The 17,973-nt window shown below is 51.1% G+C and overlaps 3 protein-coding genes across 31 annotated transcripts in view; 1 reads left to right on the top strand and 2 right to left on the bottom strand.

Annotated features, from left to right (window-relative positions):
* Window positions 1-286, bottom strand: part of Cdhr4 (cadherin-related family member 4) — a 33,251-nt gene extending 32,965 nt beyond the window's left edge. For all 24 annotated transcript variants that reach the window (XR_005488679.2, XR_005488680.2, XR_005488681.2 and 21 more), the window contains exon 1: window positions 129-286. Coding sequence is in view for 18 of the 24 variants with exons in the window: in XM_063266458.1 (XP_063122528.1) it covers window positions 129-177 (49 nt within the window). In the remaining 6 variants the exon portion in view is untranslated. The remainder of the gene's footprint in view (window positions 1-128) is intronic.
* Window positions 287-6,926: 6,640 nt separating this feature from the next.
* Window positions 6,927-8,617, top strand: Inka1 (inka box actin regulator 1). Its single transcript, NM_001108187.1, has 2 exons — window positions 6,927-7,141; window positions 7,771-8,617. The coding sequence occupies exons 1-2, from the start codon at window positions 7,091-7,093 to the stop codon at window positions 8,566-8,568; spliced, it is 849 nt and encodes a 282-aa protein (NP_001101657.1). The 5' UTR covers window positions 6,927-7,090; the 3' UTR covers window positions 8,569-8,617.
* A 165-nt stretch (window positions 8,618-8,782) lies between these two features.
* Uba7 (ubiquitin-like modifier activating enzyme 7) lies at window positions 8,783-17,590 on the bottom strand. Of its 6 annotated transcripts, none has more exons than NM_001393920.1 (24): window positions 17,391-17,590; window positions 17,138-17,306; window positions 16,915-17,049; window positions 16,705-16,811; window positions 16,307-16,397; window positions 16,068-16,203; window positions 15,877-15,974; window positions 15,641-15,787; window positions 15,113-15,283; window positions 14,819-14,926; window positions 14,604-14,684; window positions 14,369-14,527; window positions 14,122-14,287; window positions 13,847-14,043; window positions 13,676-13,740; window positions 13,408-13,594; window positions 13,262-13,336; window positions 12,899-13,058; window positions 11,989-12,071; window positions 11,645-11,737; window positions 11,360-11,551; window positions 9,643-9,735; window positions 9,469-9,569; window positions 8,783-9,021 (listed from the first exon to the last, which is right to left on the bottom strand). In NM_001393920.1, the coding sequence occupies exons 1-24, from the start codon at window positions 17,417-17,419 to the stop codon at window positions 8,892-8,894; spliced, it is 2,973 nt and encodes a 990-aa protein (NP_001380849.1). In that variant the 5' UTR covers window positions 17,420-17,590; the 3' UTR covers window positions 8,783-8,891. The 6 variants fall into 6 exon arrangements, with proteins under 6 accessions (NP_001380849.1, XP_006243803.1, XP_038937158.1 ...); XM_006243741.4 differs by having other exon boundaries at window positions 8,787-9,021; window positions 14,369-14,524; window positions 17,391-17,586; XM_039081230.2 differs by lacking the exon at window positions 14,819-14,926 and having other exon boundaries at window positions 8,787-9,021; window positions 17,391-17,586.
* Window positions 17,591-17,973: the final 383 nt, after the last annotated feature.

Below are 17,973 nucleotides of genomic sequence, written 5' to 3'. Positions count from 1 at the left end.
TCTGCCCCTCACATTAGTTTATCTAAAGGTCAGAACTTCACTGGCAAACTGGATCCCCCCAACACACACACACACACACACACACACACACACACACACACACACACACACACCTGCCTCCTCCTTACCAGGGATAAGTAAAGCAAAAAGAAACTCCAGGAGCCTGAGCATCATCATGGTAGCCTGAAGAATGGTGGAGGAAGCGGTTTCTCAGGCTAACTCAGGCTAACTCTGTTGCCTGGTTAGTTGCTTAAACACAGCAATCAGGTGGCTTCCCAGACTCCAGCTCTGACTCCACCCACCCTGGGACAGAGCATTTAGATGCCTGGCAGGCTCCAGGAGCTGCTGGAAAATCCCATCTTCCTCTGTTTCCAGTGAATTCTTCCATTCATTACCACAACCCTAAGGGGGATACAAGGGGAGGAGGCCCGGGCTACAGATGGTGAAACCGGTCACATTGTCCTTGCAGACAGAGCAAAGCCAGTGCCCAGGAAAATTAGCCCTGCTTCCCTGCAGAGTCTGCATTCCAGCTGCCTCCTCCTACAATTAGAACTTTATCTGCCTGTAAAATCTAAGCCCCACCACCAGGAAAATCAAAAGTTGTATGCATTCAGCGGACAAAAGAATCCTTGGTAGATGAAATAAAACTGAGGACTACTGGTGGGGATGTCAACCGCAGGAGACCAAGGACTCTTCTGAGAGGAAAGGAGGAGGTGTTATGAGACACTCATAGCTTGATATGCAGACTAAGATTTACTGAGCCAGGGGGCTGGGGATTTAGCTCAGTGGTAGAGCCCTTACCTAGGAAGCACAAGGCCCTGGGTTCGGTCCCCAGCTCCGAGAAAAAAAAAAAAAAGATTTACTGAGCCAGTGTCTTTAAGATTTGTCAGTTTATTATATTCCCATTTAAAAAAAACATCTTTTGGGGCTGGGGATTTAGCTCAGTGGTAGAGCGCTTACCTAGGAAGCACAAGGCCCTGGGTTTGGTCCCCAGCTCCGAAAAAAAGAACCAAAAAAAAAAACAAAAAAACATCTTTTTGGGGTTGGGGATTTAGCTCAGTGGTAGAGCGCTTGCCTAGCATGCGCAAGCAAGGCCCTGGGTTCGGTCCCCAGCTCCGGAAAAAACAAACAAACAAACAAACAAAAAAAAATCTTTTTGAGACAAAGTTTCTTTATATAGTCCAGAGTGGCCTCAAATTCCTTATCCTCCTGCCCTCCTGCCTCCATGTTGGAATCACAGACCTGTGCCACTGTTTTTTTCAACTTTTCTTAAAAAAAAAAAACTTTATTATTTTATGTATATGAGTACGTCGGGCTGGAGAGATGGCTCAGCGGTTAAGAGCACTGACTGCTCTTCCAGAGGTCCTGAGTTCAATTCCCAGCAACCACATGGTGGCTCACAACCATCTGTAATGGGGTCTGATGCCCTCTTCTGGTGTGTCTGAGGACAGCTTGGTGTATTCATATACATTAAATAAATAAATAAATCTTTAAAAAAATATGAGGGGGTTGGGGATTTAGCTCAGTGGTAGAACTCTTGCCTAGCAAGCGCAAGGCCCTGGGTTCGGTCCCCAGCTCCGAAAAAAAAAAAAAAGAAAAAAGAAAAAAAAAATGAGTATGTCGTTGCTCTGTTCAGACATATGTTCGTTGCTCTGTTCAGTCAGTGCTCTTAACCGCTGAGCCATCTCTCCAGCCCTCAATTTTAATTCACTTGCTCTGCCTAGTGCTTTACCAGCTCTAGTTTTTCTATCCTCCTGAGTTAGGCTCCTCTCCCTCTCCACAAAACTGCCCTTGGTAGGGACTTCAATGACCAGTGGTTTCCTTTGGTCAATTTAAGATTTATTTTATTTTTACATGTACAAATGTTTTTGCTGGCGTGTATGTCTGTGTACCACATGTCCATAGAAGTCAGAAGAAGAAACAGGGGTTACAGTTGGTTGTGAGCCACCATGGGAGTTGAACTCAGGTCTTCTGTATGAACAGTCAGTGCTCTTAATTGCTGAGCCATCTCCCCAACCCTCAATTTAATTTTTTTTAAAAGATTTATTCATTTATTATATATAAGTACACTGTAGCTGTCTTCAGATACACCAGAAGAGGGCATCGGATCTCTTTACAGATGGTTGTGAGCCACCATGTGGTTGCTGGGAATTGAACTCAGGACCTCTGGAAGAGTATTCGGATGCTCTTAACTGCTAAGCCATCTCTCCAGCCCCAATTTAATTTTTTAAAAAGACTTAGTTACTTTTCTTTTTCCTTTTTTCTTTTTCTTTTTTTCTTTTTTTCTTTTTTTTTTGGAATGGGGTTTTCTTGGTATAGATAGCCCTGGCTGTCCTGGAACTCCCTCTGTAGACCAGGTTGTCTGCCTACCTCTGCCTCCCGAGTGCTGGAATTAAAGGCACATCCCCCACCACTCTCTGGCTACTTTTATTTCCTATGTGAGTGTTTTGCCTGCGTACAGTATGTGTACCATATGCATGTCTTGTGCCCACAGAGGCCAGAGAGGATGTGAGATACCCTGGAATTGGAGTTACAGATGTTTTTGAAGCAACATATGGGTGCTGGGAATCAAACCAAGTCCTGAGCTATCTCCCCAGCCCTATAGTTTATCTGTTTTTAAATGTGTGTGTGTGTGCATGCATTCGTGTGTGTGTGTGTGTGTGTGTGTGTGTGTGTGTGAACTTGGGCATATGCTATAGTGCTTGTGTGGGGGTTAGAGGACAACTTTCACAAGTCAGCTCTCTTTTTTTTTTTTTTTTTTTTTTTTTTTGGTTCTTTTTTTCGGAGCTGGGGACCGAACCCAGGGCCTTGCGCTTCCTAGGTAAACGCTCTACCACTGAGCTAAATCCCCAGCCCCAAGTCAGCTCTCTTTTACTGTGGGATCTAGGACTTGAACTCAGGTCTTAGCTAATATATATATGTATATATATATACACACATATATATATATATTTTTTTTTCCCCTATGTTGCCCAGGGTACTCCTACTTCATCCTTCCACGTAGTTGAGACTGCAGGGACATGCCATTGCACACTCCGATGCCGGAAGGTTACTCTTTTCTGTGTAAGCGGAGGTGTGTGCTTGGTTTAGTACACGTGTGGAGGCCAGAGGTCAACTTCAGGTGCATTCCTCAGAGGTCATTCAGTTTGGTTTGTTCTGTTGTTGTTTGGTACGGAATCTCTCATTGGCCTGGAGATCACCAGCCAGGCGAGGATGTCTGCCAATCTCTCCTCAGCACCGGGGAATTACCACAAACTGTTGCTGCCACACTTGGCTTTTTTTTTTTTTTTTTTTTTCCTCACATGGGTTCTGAGTACCTCGGGTCTTGGCTCTTGTGGTGTAAGCGCTTTGCTTCCTTGACTAAACTGTTTTCCAACACCAGACACGTATCCTTTGCTCTCACTCCTCCTGAATGCTTGATGCTTGCCTCTGACACACCCATGCTGGCTTGGAGGTCTCTTGGCTAGTCGCTGAGGTACTTCTGCATCACCTTCCCTACCTCCACTCAGTGAAATGTTTTCAGGCATGGAAACTGCTTGCCTCTCCCCTCCTCTATCTTCACTCACCACCCTCTCCAGGGCCATGGCTAAAATGCCACCCACTGGCTTTACCATCCGCTCCTCTCCATTTCAGTGCTTCTCTCCCTGAGCTCCACACTCATACACTTAGCAGCCAACCCTGCTTCTCCCCAAGACTCAGGTGTCTGCAGTGAGCGTTTGCTTTTCTCCTGATCCTTCTGACGTTTTTGGGAGTGGGGGTAGGGGGGATTTTTTTTTTCAAGGCAAGTCTCTACATAGCCCTGGCTATCCCGAAACTCATTATGTAGACCAGGCTGGTTTTGAATTCCTCACAGAGATCTGCCTGCCTCTGTCTCCTGGGTGCTGGGATTAAAGAAGGTATTTGCCACCATACTCAGCTCAGATTTTTATTTTATTTATTTATTTTTTTGTTTTGTTTTAAGAGTATGAATGTGGGGGTTGGGGATTTAGCTCAGTGGTAAAGCGCTTACCTAGCAAATGCAAGGCCCTGGGTTCGGCCCCCAGCTCCGAAAAAAAAGGAAAAAGGAAAAAAAAAAGAGTGTGAGTGTGGAGCTCGAGAGATGGCTCAGCTGTTAAGAGCACTGGCTGCTCTTCCAGAGGTCCTGAGCTCAAATCCCAGCAACCTCATGGCGGCTCACAACCATCTGTAATGGGATCTGATGCCCTCTTCTGGTGTGTCTGAAAACAGCCACAGTATGCTCATAAATATAATAATAAATAAGCCTTTAAAAAAAAGTGTGTAGGGCTGGAGAGATGGCTCAGCGGTTAAGAGCACCCGATTACTCTTCCAGAGGTCCTGAGTTCAATTCCCAGCAACCACATGGTGGCTTACAACCATCTGTAAAGAGATCCGATGCCCTCTTCTGGTGTATCTGAAGGCAGCTACAGTGTACTTATATATAATAAATAAATAAATCTTTAAAAAAAAAAAAGTGTGTAGGGTTGGGGATTTAGCTCAGTGGTAGAGCGCTTGCCTAGGAAGCGCAAGGCCCTGGGTTCGGTCCCCAGCTCTGAAAAAAAAAATTAAAAAAAAAAAGAGTGTGAGTGTCTTGCCTGGTGTTCACATGTGCACTACATGTGTGCAGTGCCTCAGGGGCCAGAAGAGGGTGGAGGATCCTCTGGAAATAAAGTTACAGAAAGTTGTGTGCTACCAGATGGGTGCTGGGAATCAAACCAGGTTCCTTACAAGGACAGCCAGTGCTCCTAACTGCTGAGTCATCTCTCCAGCCTCTCTTTCCGGTTTTTCACTAGACTGAAAAAAAAAAAATTAGCTGGATGGTGGTGGTGCACACCTTTAATGCCAGCACTTGGGGAAGCAGAGGCAGATAGCTCTCTGTGAGTTCGAGGCCATCCTTATCTACAAACTGAGCTCCAGGACAGTCAGGCTGCTAAACAGAGAAACCCTGTCTTGAAAACAAAACAAAACAAAACAAAAACAAAAAAAGAAAGAACAAACAAGCAAAAAATAAAAACTTCATTTATCTAGTTACACGTGTGTGAATCGTACAATGTCTAGCCCAAAGTTTCTGCTTCCAGAGCTGCCCTTTTGCCTTCCCCTTCCTTCCAGTGATGTTTTTCCAATTGCAGTCCAGATAGTAGATGAGAGTCACTTCCACTGGTTACATGGCCCTTAAAGAACTAACAAACCAGAACCAAGAAAGCACAAGTCGAAGGACTCCCCATTCATCTCTCTCACAGATTATCCTGGTTTTACAAAAAGAATTCAGGCCTATTTGAACCTGCCCCACATGCTCTATACCAGGTCACACGGCTGTGAGGCCAGCTTCGGTATACTCTTCCATCGATCTTTGTCACCATCATGGTCAGCAGCAAGATCTGTGGGAAAGGGGAGCAGAAGTTTCCTTCTACTGAGTGTTTTTAATGGCAGTGCCAGCCAGCCGGCTGTTCATACTGGAAACTTGGACGCCATGTTTTACCTACCTGCATCTGTGCACCACTCAGGCTTAGCTCTAGAGTCATTCTGGAATCTAGAATGATGCTTTTGTTTACCCTCTGGGTTCAGATCCAGGCTTTCAGACACATACCCTGGCCTGGGAGAAAGGCCAGAACCTCCTTTGGTTGCAGGATTATTCTCCCAAAACAACTGTATCTTGCAGAAAATAGCCCTGGTCATTCACTGAAAAAAGCTCCGTGCTTTTTATAGCACCAAAAATAAAACCCAGAGACTCTCATAAATCTTGGAGGCTTGGTTTTGATGACTTCTCTCCATCCACAAACCCCTGCCCCATTCATCACACACATCCGTGTTTTCCTTTCGTTTGGTCTGCCTAACCCTTGTCCCTCGATATTCTTTACATTGGCAAACCCTTTCACCTAAAATGCCCTTCCTCACTGCACTCAAATGAATTGACCCAAGATAGGTCATATCTTTTTTTTTTTTCTTTTTTTCTGAGTTGGGGACCGAACCCAGGGCCTTGCGCTTGCTAGGCAAGTGCTCTACCACTGAGCTAAATCCCCAACCCAGGTCATATCTTTTTAAGAGTCCTATCTCTTTTTTTTTTTTTTTTTTTTTTTTTTTTCCGGAGCTGGGGACCGAACCCAGGGCCTTGCGCTTCCTAGGTAAGCGCTCTACCACTGAGCTAAATCCCCAGCCCCTTAAGAGTCCTATCTCTTAACTGAACTCATTGCCTTCATTCTCTTATATTTTGCTGTCTGCGGAAAGATCCAGTCTGTCTCCAGTTAGACTGTACCTCTGATTGTGGAGTGGCCTCAGGGGAAAGACTCTGAACATTGGAGCCAAAGAGCAGTTTTCCTTTTCCATTCCTGCACACAACCTATAGGTCAGTGGTGCAGATTGAGGATGCAGACCATAGCGACGCGATCCCCACTAGAGGGCGGTCCAGGCTATCTCGGCTCAGATCAGGCTAGAGGGATGCTGGAGGGCAGTTAGCCATGGCCCTTCCCTTACTCTCTCTGTTTTAAGGTTCTTCGCGGAGTATTCACCGGGCGGAAGGAAACTCGGTCCTATCATTTCCAGGGATAGTCAAGGCCAGCCTGGACAGACCCCGAGTGGGCCACAATATTGTCAATTGGAAGATAGGGTGCAGTGTCCAAACGTGGGCGTCGCATCGGGCCCCAGCACAAGAAACCGCTATTTCACCAGGGGACAAATTGAAAAGATGAGGTCACGGGATGAACGTACGGGGGCTGGAGGGGGTCGTGACGGAACTGCGCTACAGCAGGGTTAGCTAAAGTTTTTGAGACGTGAAGGGTCCTGAGCTGCACTCGGAGCTCACGAGCTTCTACAGCCAGGCTCCACCAGCAGAGCTAGGCTGGAGGGCGGGGCTGAAAGGGGCAGGGCATCTTCAGCTCGCCCCGCCTCCATTGGCTAGGGTACCGGGGGCGGGGCGGGGCGCGGCTGCCAGATGTTGGGGCGGCAGCGGCCGGAGCTACTGAGGGAGTAAGGAGCCTTGGAGTAAGGCAAGGGTGAGGACGCCACTAGCGGGCCGACTCGGCCCACTCTGCGCCGCTCCCGCGGGTGATCGGCGGTGAGCGGGCGGACCTGGAGAGTGTTCAGCACCAGCACCAACATGCACAGCGCTCGGCTTGACAGTTTCCTGAGCCAGCTCCGCTGGGAACTGGTGAGTCTTTAGAGTGGGTGTGGTTGTGAAGATGTGTGTGGAGTGCGTGGCTGCCGCCTGGCTGGAACAACAAACGGCAACGGGGTGGACTCCGGGTGCCCATCAGAGTCAGGATGGGGGCAGGGTAGTGCGCTACAGATGGCCCAGATGGCCCGCTTCGGGTTTCTGACGGTTGGGAACTGTTCTGGGCATCAGGTAACAGGCGCCCAGCTGGCCGTGCCGGCCGCAGAGAGGCGGGGGAGGAGAGTTGGGGAAAGAAGTTTCTTTTGGGGACCGTCAGGGAGCACCCAAGGCCTAAAGAAGTGCTGTGCTGCTGTGGACATCCCCTACCATGGGCTGGCCTGTACCTCCTTCCTCCACTCTGCCTGCCCGCCCTGGTGGCGCGTGCTGACTTGCCCGGCCCTGCGTGCTGCAGCCTGCCGGACTGCCACCAGCTCTGTGGATGGGAGCCACATGAGCCTCGAGTGCCAGTGCCCCCATGTGGGCCCTGCGCTTACAGTTCTGCCTTGCTGCCCAGAGGATTTTCAAATCCTTCTGAACCCTCCTTTCTCAGAGCTGGCTTGGTTAGACACTACGGGGTCAGGGACTAAGAAATCCCTGTCCAACATTTGCCCTATCTTTCTCTCCAGTTGTGTGCTCGGGACACAGCCTCACCTCCAATGCCTGGCCCACTGCAACCAAAACCTAAAACTGATCAAAATATACAGCCCAAGCGCCGGTTCAGGGCCTCCGATGTTTTGGAAGAGGACTCTGTCTGCTGTGTAGAAGAGGAAGAGGAGGAAGGCTTGGTAGCAGAAGACAGGGGTGCACCGCTGGGGTGTCCTAGGGAACATGCCCTAGATTGGGACTCTGGCTTCTCAGAGGTGTCAGGCAGTACATGGCGAGAAGAAGAGCTGTCTGTACCCCGGCGCCAGGCACCCCCAGAACGTCCACCTCATAGCCAGCGTTTCTCAGTGAGTGACCTCCCCGTGCGCAGTAGGGCAGCTGTAACCAACATACCTCCTGCCCACCGTCCAAGGCCCAAGTCCACCCCTGATGCTTGCCTGGAACACTGGCAGGGATTGGAAGCAGAGGACTGGACGGCAGCCCTGCTGAACAGGGGCCGCAGTCGGCAGCCCCTGGTGCTAGGGGATAACTGTTTTGCTGATTTAGTTCACAATTGGATGGAGTTGCCCGAAGCGACCAGTGAAGGAAGTGATGGAGATGTTCCCCGAGCCCGTGCTCGACCCCCCCAGTTCCTGCTTGGTCTCTCTGAGCAGCTACGGCGTAGGTTGGCCAGGGCTCGACGGACAGCTATGGCAGGCAAGAGGTTGTCATGCCCACCTCGCCCAGAACCTGACCTGCCTGCGGACATTTCACGATTTGCAGCCCTCATGAACTGTCGAAGCCGCCAACCTATTATCTACAATGATGTCAGCTACCTCTGACCCTGCCCTCCAGCTAGAGACAATAAAGTTTTTTGGTTTTTTTTCTAAACTGCTGGTTCCATACTCCTGAGGCTTTAGGAAGTGTCCCCATCCCCGTGAAGCACAACTAAGACAGGCCAGTCTAGAACCTTCCCTCTCTCTTCCCCAGGTTCCCATATCACCCATATCATATTACCCATATCACCCTTGTTTGCTCTACCATCCACTCCACTTGTGCCTTCCTTCAACAAGCTTTTATTGTTGAAGTATCCGCTGTGGGCTGAAGATGCAGGAATTGTATGCAGAGTTCGTGATGGCCAAGTGGTGGCGTGGTGGCCACCTCATCACAGCTCATAATGCAGAGGTGGGAAGGCCATTTCGTCATCCTCACCCTCACAGCTCAGCTCAAACACCAGAACTCTCAGCCCAGGCTTGGGTTTCTGGCCGGTCACCTGCTGAACTAGTTCTGTCACCCTGGTATGGGAAGGGGTTTGGGGAGATTTTGTAGGTGAGCAGAGGCAGACAGAGTGTGGACCTAGTGTGGACCAGAGGGCACTGGTGAGCCCTCAAGAGCCTCAACCAGGAGCATGAGCGGCTCAAGGCAGGAAACATCTGAAACTATTTTAGGAGCAGCTGGTGGGGCAGGCAAGAGGCAGGAAGCTGTGTGTCCCTTGAGAGTAGGCTGTGAAGGGAGATGGGGGCTGGGCAGGGTACAGGGAGCCAAGGGGGCTGGCCAAGCAGACAGCTACCGAAGTCCCCTTCCTCAGGCTCTTAGCTCCGCCCCCAACCCCCCAGGCCCATTTGTTGGCTCCATTTGGTAGAAGAATGCCTCAAGAAGGTGTGAGGGGCCTAAAATGGGGTTGAGAAAAAGACCTTGTCGCCCATCCTCAACATCCAGGGACTGGATAGAGCCTGGCTCACCTGAGGCCCAAGTGCTGAGCCTGCTTTTCAAATGGCCATCCTGAAGAATAGAGCAGAGCCTGGTCATGCAGCAGCATCCTCACCGTCAGTCCATGCTCTTCCTAGAAGACAGACATCAGATACCCACTGGGCAAGGCTAGGCTGGGCCAGGGACGGAGTGGAGACAGGGCATACCTGGAGATGGGCCAGCAGGGATTCCAGTGTCCTCTCAGGCTGCCCAGCAGGCACCGTCAGGCGGTGCCAACAGGTCCATTCCAGGTGATGGAACTACAGGATGGAGGTGAGGGAATTTAGAGAGTTCTCACACAAACCTGCGAGCCCTGGCCCAGTTACTAGCAGCTTTTCCTAGAGGAGCTGCCCTAGTGGCAGGAAGCTGCAGCCAAGGGGTGGGGGGTAGAAGGTGGGATCTGGGCCCAGAGTCTCAGCCCCCTCCTCGCCCAGGCTGGGGCCAGCACAGGAAATGGAGCTATGGGGCCCTGTATGGGGAAACAGACGTCCATCGAACGGGCCAGCAGGAGGGAGGGAGGCTGGGACTGCTTCCTGAGGAAGCTGGAGCTGTGTGGCTGTATTCTCCGATAAAGCTGCCTGTTCTTCTAAGGGGAGGCTGGGACCTGGGAGACACAGCTCATGCCGCTCCCCAGTCCTTACATATAGGGTTTGGGGAATGCAGAAACCAAGAGCTCAGTAACAATGGAACTCTATTGACTCAGAGGGTCCCCACTAACAGGGATACAGTCTAGAGAAGCCTTTATTCTTGTCCCGTCTTCTTCCCAGGTCAAAAGTTTTGGTGCCGGGGCTGGGGATTTAGCTCAGTGGTAGAGCGCTTGCCTAGGAAGCGCAAGGCCCTGGGTTAGGCCCCCAGCTCCGAAAAAAAGAACCAAAAAAAAAAAAAAAAAAGTTTTGGTGCCTATATCTGAGGACAGATGATGTAGCAGACATCCAGAGTCCGGCACAAAGGGGCCTCCCAACCATCAGAGAGTATACTGGGGTCGAGCAGAGACTAGGCTAGAGGCATGATGGGGACTCTTACCCACCCCCATTCTGTGGACAAAGGCAGTCTCTGTGCTGGTTAACAGTGGGGCACCTCACAAAAGCATTCTGTGTGCTTGTCCAGAGGGACCCTAGGCTAGCTGGTGACCTCTGTCCTCTCTCCTGATGAGGGCATTTCTTCTGTCCTCTTTCCTGTGCCTCGGGGAAATGCCAACTGGGGCAGGGCCTGGGCACACAATTGGAGGCATTGCCATCCTGCCTTCATAGGAACAACCGCACACACACACAAAACCAACAGCCCCCACATTATGTGCCCACACGCACATGTTCACATCGAGGAAGATCCTTGATCTTCCATCTGGTACACAGATGTGCAAGCTCGATCCCTCCGTGTTCCCATACCAGGGATGCCCAGACCCTGGTGCACTCATATGTGATAGTATAAACATCCCACTGGGCTGAGACCCACACTCATGATAGCAAGTCTGGTGCCCTTTAACTTGGCTTGAGGTGAACAGAATGGCTCTACAGAGGGAAGCTGGATTCTTTCTGGGGCTGAGCCTAGGGTTGCCCCTCCCTCCTCCTTCCCACCAGGATGTTACGGAGTAGGAGGGGGCCATGGGGGACGTCTGGCTCCACTAATGAATTAAAGCTGCAGCTCCCTCAGACCCTGAACTGCAGGGGGGTTGGGGGGTATGGCTGATGGCTGTTTCCTGTGTCTGACAGGTCCCAGCCTAACTTCATAGCAGGAAAAGGGCTGGATGGAGTCAGAGGACTCCCCCATAGTCTGGGGCCTAGAGAGAGCCCACAGCTAGAGAGAGGACTTGTTTGCTACAGCTAGAGAGAGTGTGAGTAGAGGAAAAATTCAGGGCTAATGGGAACAGGGGCATCAGAGGCTCACCGACTGCATGGCCGGGGCAGAAGGTGCTGAGCGTATGAAGTGGTTTTCAGCCAGGTGCAGGTAGCTGTGCCGAAAGGTGCCAAGGGGCCGTGGCCCACTTACCACCTTATACAGCTCCAGGCCCAGTAAGCCCGCCACAACTGCTGTACTGGTGGCAATGGCTGGGATAATCCGGCCGATGGTTTGCTTGATCTGTCAAGGACAGGGCACTTGGTCTGGGATCAAGGTTCAGGGACAAGATTTGGCTCTCACTTCTAGGCCGGAGCCCCAGAAGGGTGAAGTTACCCGAGCACGGTTAACTGGCAGGATCCCATAGTTCTGACAGCGCAGGTCTGTCGCTGCTACTACAAAGTCCTCGTGGAAGTTGCTGCTGTCATCCTGCCAGACCCAGATCACAGGAGTGTCAACACTGCAATGGCATCCCTCAGCGTGGCCACCTGCAGGGCACTGGCAGGTCTCTGTACAGTTTTCAGGTAGGGTATCCATCATCTCCCTCCTTTGCCACACAGTGTGACCGACGTGCAAGGGGACTGAGCTGCTTCCACAGCCTTGATGGTTGGAAAGCCAGGTTTTCAAACCACCCTGCTTCCTCACCTCCCCCGAGCCCAGTTCCCATCTTGGGACCCCACCTTCCCAAACAGCACAGGCTTCAGTGGAGGCCCCTTGTTCCAGTCATCCAGGGTTTCCTGCAGTTCCTTCAACTGTTCCTGGCCTGTCAGGGAGCAGGCCATGGAATCAGTCCTTAGTTCATTTCCTGTACTCTAGAGCCTCGTGTCCATTCTTGGGCTCTGCCAAACCTGCCATTCGCTGCCACTTGATCTAACCAAGGACTCTCTTGGTGGAGGCTGACATTTATTTCCTTGCCCCCACTCTTTCTCTGTGGTTACCCATGTGGCTCTGCCCTCACCCGGGACCATAGCTAGGCACAGCTCAGAATTTTTTTTTTCAAATTCTGAAAGTCTCTCAAGAAAACTGGAATGTGGGGGTTGGGGATTTAGCTCAGTGGTAGAGCGCTTGCCTAGTAAGCGCAAGGCCCTGGGTTCAGTCCTCAGCTCCGAAAAATAGAAGAAAAAAAAAAAATCCAGACTCTTAAGAAAACTGGGATGTGTTTGAGGCAGCAGAGAAAGGACCCACTGAGGGGCCAGAGGATGGAAATAAACTAAGCAGCAAAGAAAGAGGGCCAGAGAAGAGATGGCTCAGCAGTTAAAAGCACTTGTTGCTCTTGTAAAGGACTCTAGTTCCATTCCCAGCGCTTACAGGGTAACCCATAATTGTCGGTAACTCCAGTTTCAGGGGATCAGTGCCCTCTTCTGGCTTCTGTGGGCACCAGGCACACCCATGGTATATAGATATACATGTAGGTAAAATACTCATACACTCAAAGTAAATTAAATGAGCACAGGAACAAACAAAACCAAAGAGGCCTGGAGAGAAGGAAGTAAGTTGACTGTCTGGCTTTTAGGTGCCACCTTCCTTAAGCACAGGCTGGAGACCAGTGGTGGAAGGGGCAAGAATAGCTGTTCCAGACCAGGACCTCACCAAACTCAGCAGAGAAGAGGTTCTGGGGCATGGAATCAGGCTCCTGCAGCAGTGTCAGTGTCAGCAGTTCCCTGAGTGCAGTCTGACTTTGTGAGCCCGGCAGCCCATGCATCCGTGCATACAGGTTGGCAGCTGCCAGTACATAGAGGAAATGCGTGTCCTACAGCCAGGCAGAGAGAAGGACCATGAGTATACGGGATGGGACGCACTGCCCTTTTGAGGACCGGCTTGAATGCCTGCCTCTCTTGAGGACAGACACTTGAATTTGCACAAGAATGGCTCTCTTTTAGCATCTGTGCATCTTAGCACAATGCAGAGGTGGTGTCTGCCCTTAGGGTACTCAGGTCTGACCACTCCACTCACTTGGTTGGGATCAAATTGCAAGGGATGTGGGCACTTTTTGGATCCTGACCAGAACAGAGTTCCGTCCTCAAGCACCTGAGGAAATAAAGGCCATTAGGCTGTCTGGTCTCTTGGAGCCATCGGCTGCCCAGCATCTGACTACCTACTTTATCAGATGGGAATTTTCTCAGCAGCTCCACGATGTTATCACGGAAGCACAGTTGCCAGTGGCCAAGAGCCCACACCACACAGTCTTGCCAGGTCTGTGGCCGAGTTCTTAGGACGCCCATCACTTGCTGCAGTAAGGCCAATATTCCAGTCCCATCGGTGCCCAACAGGGAGGAAGTGCATGTCCTGCAGAGGGAAGAGGAAGTTTGAGGCTGAACTCTGTGCCTGGAGTCCTGGACTCCTACCTACTTCCATTGTTGGCCTTACTGTTGGTAGTCGTTGATGGTCTCTGCGGATAGTCTGAAGAGCCCCTCAAATTCGTCCTGGGCCCACTGTGGCGGGGGTTGGGAGGTGGGGTGGGAGGGAAGGATGGTAAAGTATTAGACGAGGAACAGATCTGCAGGTGTGGCTTGAGATAGAAGAGTGCGACATCCTTACCTGCAGGCTGTGCTCCACAGTGCTGGGAAAATGCCGCAGGGTGCACACAGGGTAGGGAGCTTCCTCGGCTGAGGTAGGACCTTTGTAGACTTCTGTCACATATGGCACAAACACTGAAGCACTCCCCCGGGTTCCCTGGGTGCCTGCCTCCAGCAGTGGTTTCAAATAGTGGGTGCATCGAGCAGCAACATAGTGCCCTGGCAAAAGGGTAGAGGGTATGGGGTGAGGCTGCCAGAGCCTTGGGCAAGGGACTTGGCTCTCAGTGAGGGACTCACGGGCCTGGAAACTGTCCAAAGCAGCAACAACGCCGTCCACCCTGGAGAAGAAGTCGTCGTCATAGATGTCCTCTGTGGTGGGATCCAGAGGGCAGGTATGTGAAGTCACTTGCAGGTCTGGGTTTAGGCGATGGGCTGCCTCTGCAGCCACCTCTGCCTTGGGCCTCTGGGAAGAGAGGAAATGGGCACCTTAGGAGACAGCAACCTGAGACACAAGGGCAGGGACACAAGAGGGGCCAGCACTCACCCCAGTGTCCTTGGGCCTGAAGAGGAACTGCCGGCTGAGGTTGGAGCGTTCTACGTGGTCCATGTCAGCAATTGTCACACCGCCATTATCCCTAACTCCCAGGCCCACTAGGGCAAAACCTTTGAGCATCTCACAGCCAATGGCACCAGCACCTACCTGCTGGCAGGAGGAATCTTAGCCAGAGCACATAGCATGGATTTCCCAAAGACTTCCCCACGATCGTCCCTCAGCTCACCAAGAGGTAGTGTTTGTAGCTCAGTTTCTCCTGAAAACCAGTCCCGAACACAGCAATTTGCCCGTCGTATCGGCAGTTTCTCTAGGGGACACAGATAATGGCCGTTGATGGCTGACAGCCTATGCCGTATTGTTTAATCTGGACCTCAGAGGCGTTTTTCCCTGGGTTCTCCTCTAACTCTAATTTCGAACAAGGTTTTCACCCCCAGTTCTCACTGGATGACAGTCCTCAGGACTGGGCAGGAGCGTCTCATCTTCTGGAAGACATTCAAGGGCATCAAAGTACAGCCACTGGTCCAGGGGCATGAACTTCCCGGAGACTGCCTAGAGGTGGGTACATCACTCTGAGGGCCTCTGCCACCTCCTATTTCCTTCTCCCCTTGGATCCCATTTGAGGGCTACAGCTGGGTTGGTAACATGCTCCGGGGCTGCTGCTCAGTATGGCTGTCCTCTGGTACATACACTGACCTGCCCACTTTCCCAATCCCTTCCTTTCCTCCCTGTCCCTACCTTCAGGACTTCCTGGGCAGCCACTCCTCCCAGAATGGCTGCCATGGGACTTAAGCTACCAGCACTACTCAGGGCAATTGTCCGGAGTAGAGCCTCATCCAGCGACTCTTCTTTTGCCCCTTTTAGTGGCTCTAGGTCCTGGGCCAGCCACACCACGGTCTCTGCGTCATCCTGTGGGACGGCACTCAGGTGTAGCACATGTGGGCCTAGTAGCCCCAGCTTGAACTCTAACCTCCCACTCCAAGCCTTCAGGCACCCATTGACCCTGCTCCACAGAAGCAGCAGAATCCTGGTTGGGAAAGCCTGGCATAGGCTGGGAAGTGCCACCTGTACCAGCCAGAGGCACTGAAGGCATCCTCCGTTAAGCACAGCCTCCGACCTGCTTGTGGTGGCTCAAGGATGGAGCAAGCAGGCACCTCCAGGCTATAGGCCTGGTCGCCTATGGACACAGCCTCCACTGAGGTGAGATCTGAAAGGTGAGACCCAGTGAGGCAGAGGCTGTGTATTTCAGGATGTGGGGCCACTCACAGGATCCCAGGGCTTGGGTAGCCGGCCATGAAGTTGCTGGAACTTGTGCAGTGCATGGAAGGTCTGGTGTAGGCAGTGAGCGCGTTGTATTTCCTGAGTATTCTGGACCACCATGCAGGGCTGGAGCAGAGCTATGTCCAGGGGCTTCTGTAGGGGACCAGGGTCAGGTCTAGGACATGACACACCCACCCCTTCAGGTAGCCAGGTGCTCCCACCACAGATGTACTTGTACTCACATGCTTCACAGTCTTGGGTCTCTTGACTTCAGTGACAACCCCACCCCTCAAGTAACGGGAGAAAGTTGTTGTATCTCCAATCTCCAAGGATCCATCTTCTGCAAGAGAGTCATCCTAATAAATTATGACACCCCCTAAATATAAGTTGTTTTCGCATAGTTGAGGCAGTGGTTGGAGTAAGGTTAGCTTACTCTGCACACGGACAGGCTGTGGAGAATGACTGTTGAGTTCAACCATGCCTTCAATGTCTGAGAACATCACCAAGTCCCCATCATAAAAGGAAGGTCTTTTGCTGCCTCCTCTCAGAGTGACAATGCCGGGGGAGCCCTGAGTGAAAGATGCCTTGTCTTCAGAGTGCCTGTATCTACCTTCCACAAGCCCTGGCACCTTTCTCTGGGCATCAGGGAAACCTCTACATCTTATCACCCACCTGAGAGATGTCCTGGATGGCAGCTGACGTGGGCTCCACCTCTGTAGGGTCCACAACAGTGAAGTCCTCACCAAAATCACAGAATAACCGCCTAGTATGGTTGGCAGAAGTTACTGAGGAAGCTCATCAGTTGTGAGTAGGGGACACTAGGACAGGCCCAGAGGGAAAGAAATTATAGAAAAGACGTGGAGATTTTGATTTGGGCATGTAGGGTGTACTAGAGCAGATCTGCATACCGAGGTGGAGAAACAAGGGTGAGATTGTAGTCTAGAATTAAGAGGATCCTTGGCTAGGCTTGAGGATGAGTGGGTAAGGATAGGGCCAAGCTTAGGGCTGGGCAAAGCATTGGGAACAATTGTTGGCAGTGACGTGGTGGGGTATATAGGGAGTCTCCTTACCCCACAAGGCCCCGGGTTTCAGCCATGAGGAAGTAGACTCTATTCTTATGGCACAAGGCTCCCATATTCAGCTGGTCCTCTAGCTTGGAGTCAGTCAGCACCACTACCTAGATGGACGCCATGATCAGCAGGCTCAGAATCACTTTCTCTGCCATTAAGGACAGTAGGGAGGTACTAGGCTAGCATGCAAAATGGCACTGGGGTAAGCACCTGAAAACCCCGCACTAGGTCCTCAGTGATGTCGCCTCTGTGGACGGAGATCTGGACAGCTTCATTAAGCTGGGCCAATTGTGGTTGAGAGGCCTCAGCCCTGCTCCTTCCCAAGCTCTCTTCTGAGAGGAAAAACTAAGAAAAGTTCAGTGCAGCTTAATCAAAGAGACTCCCCTTTGGCTCTGCTCTTGGAGGCATTATAGAGACCCCCAAGAACTCTTACCTGAGCAGCCAAGTCAGCCCAGCAGGTGGGATGGGGATCATGCAGGGTGAGGCTGCCCACACCCATAAGGACCAGGTTCTTGGCCACCTCAGCTCCCAGGCCCTGCAGGCCACACAGCAAGACTTTGGCTTCCCGGATCCTCTGCATAGCAGGCAAGCCCAGTACATACCTGTGGTTAAGAAGAAGGAGGGTGACAGCTGGGGACCAGAGGTCTGGAGGCCACCTGACTTTGTTATCCCACCTTGAGACTCACAGCTGCCTCGAGTACAGCTCTTCATCCATTCTCAGTCGTGGGCTGGAGAAGAAGCTGCAGTGCCCACAGAAGAGCAAGGGAAACAGGGCTTGGAGCTGCTGGGTGCTGCTGGTTACAGCTCTCTTTCTGGCTCCTCTGTAATTTCAGGAAACCAAAAGTGAAACTAGACAGAGTTGGTTCCTGGTCCTTCCAATGAATGAGGACAGATGCCAGCCCTCTGCAGGCCAAACGAGGTTTATCACCTGGAAAGGTCCAAGTGTTACATACAAGAGGCCAGTGAATCGCTGAGTCAGACCTGAGGAATGAGACGACACTCAGGGCAGCCACAAAATGGAGACGCATGTCTTATATGTGTATGTATGTATATATATACATACATACACATATAAGACATGCGTATATATATATATATATATTTTAAACTTTTGCTTTGAAATGATTGTAGGCTCACAATAAGTTGTGAAAATGACACGGGGGTGTTGCTGTATACTGTGTATTTGTGTATTATGTGTACATGAGTATTTGTGCGTGTTCTTCCATCAGCACATGTTAATTACACATAATAAAGTGCTTCATTATGGCA

The sequence above is a fragment of the Rattus norvegicus genome, chromosome 8 (assembly GCF_036323735.1).
Source record: "Rattus norvegicus strain BN/NHsdMcwi chromosome 8, GRCr8, whole genome shotgun sequence".
Lineage (NCBI taxonomy): Eukaryota > Metazoa > Chordata > Mammalia > Rodentia > Muridae > Rattus > Rattus norvegicus.
This window is presented reverse-complemented; position numbering and strand designations above follow the sequence as displayed.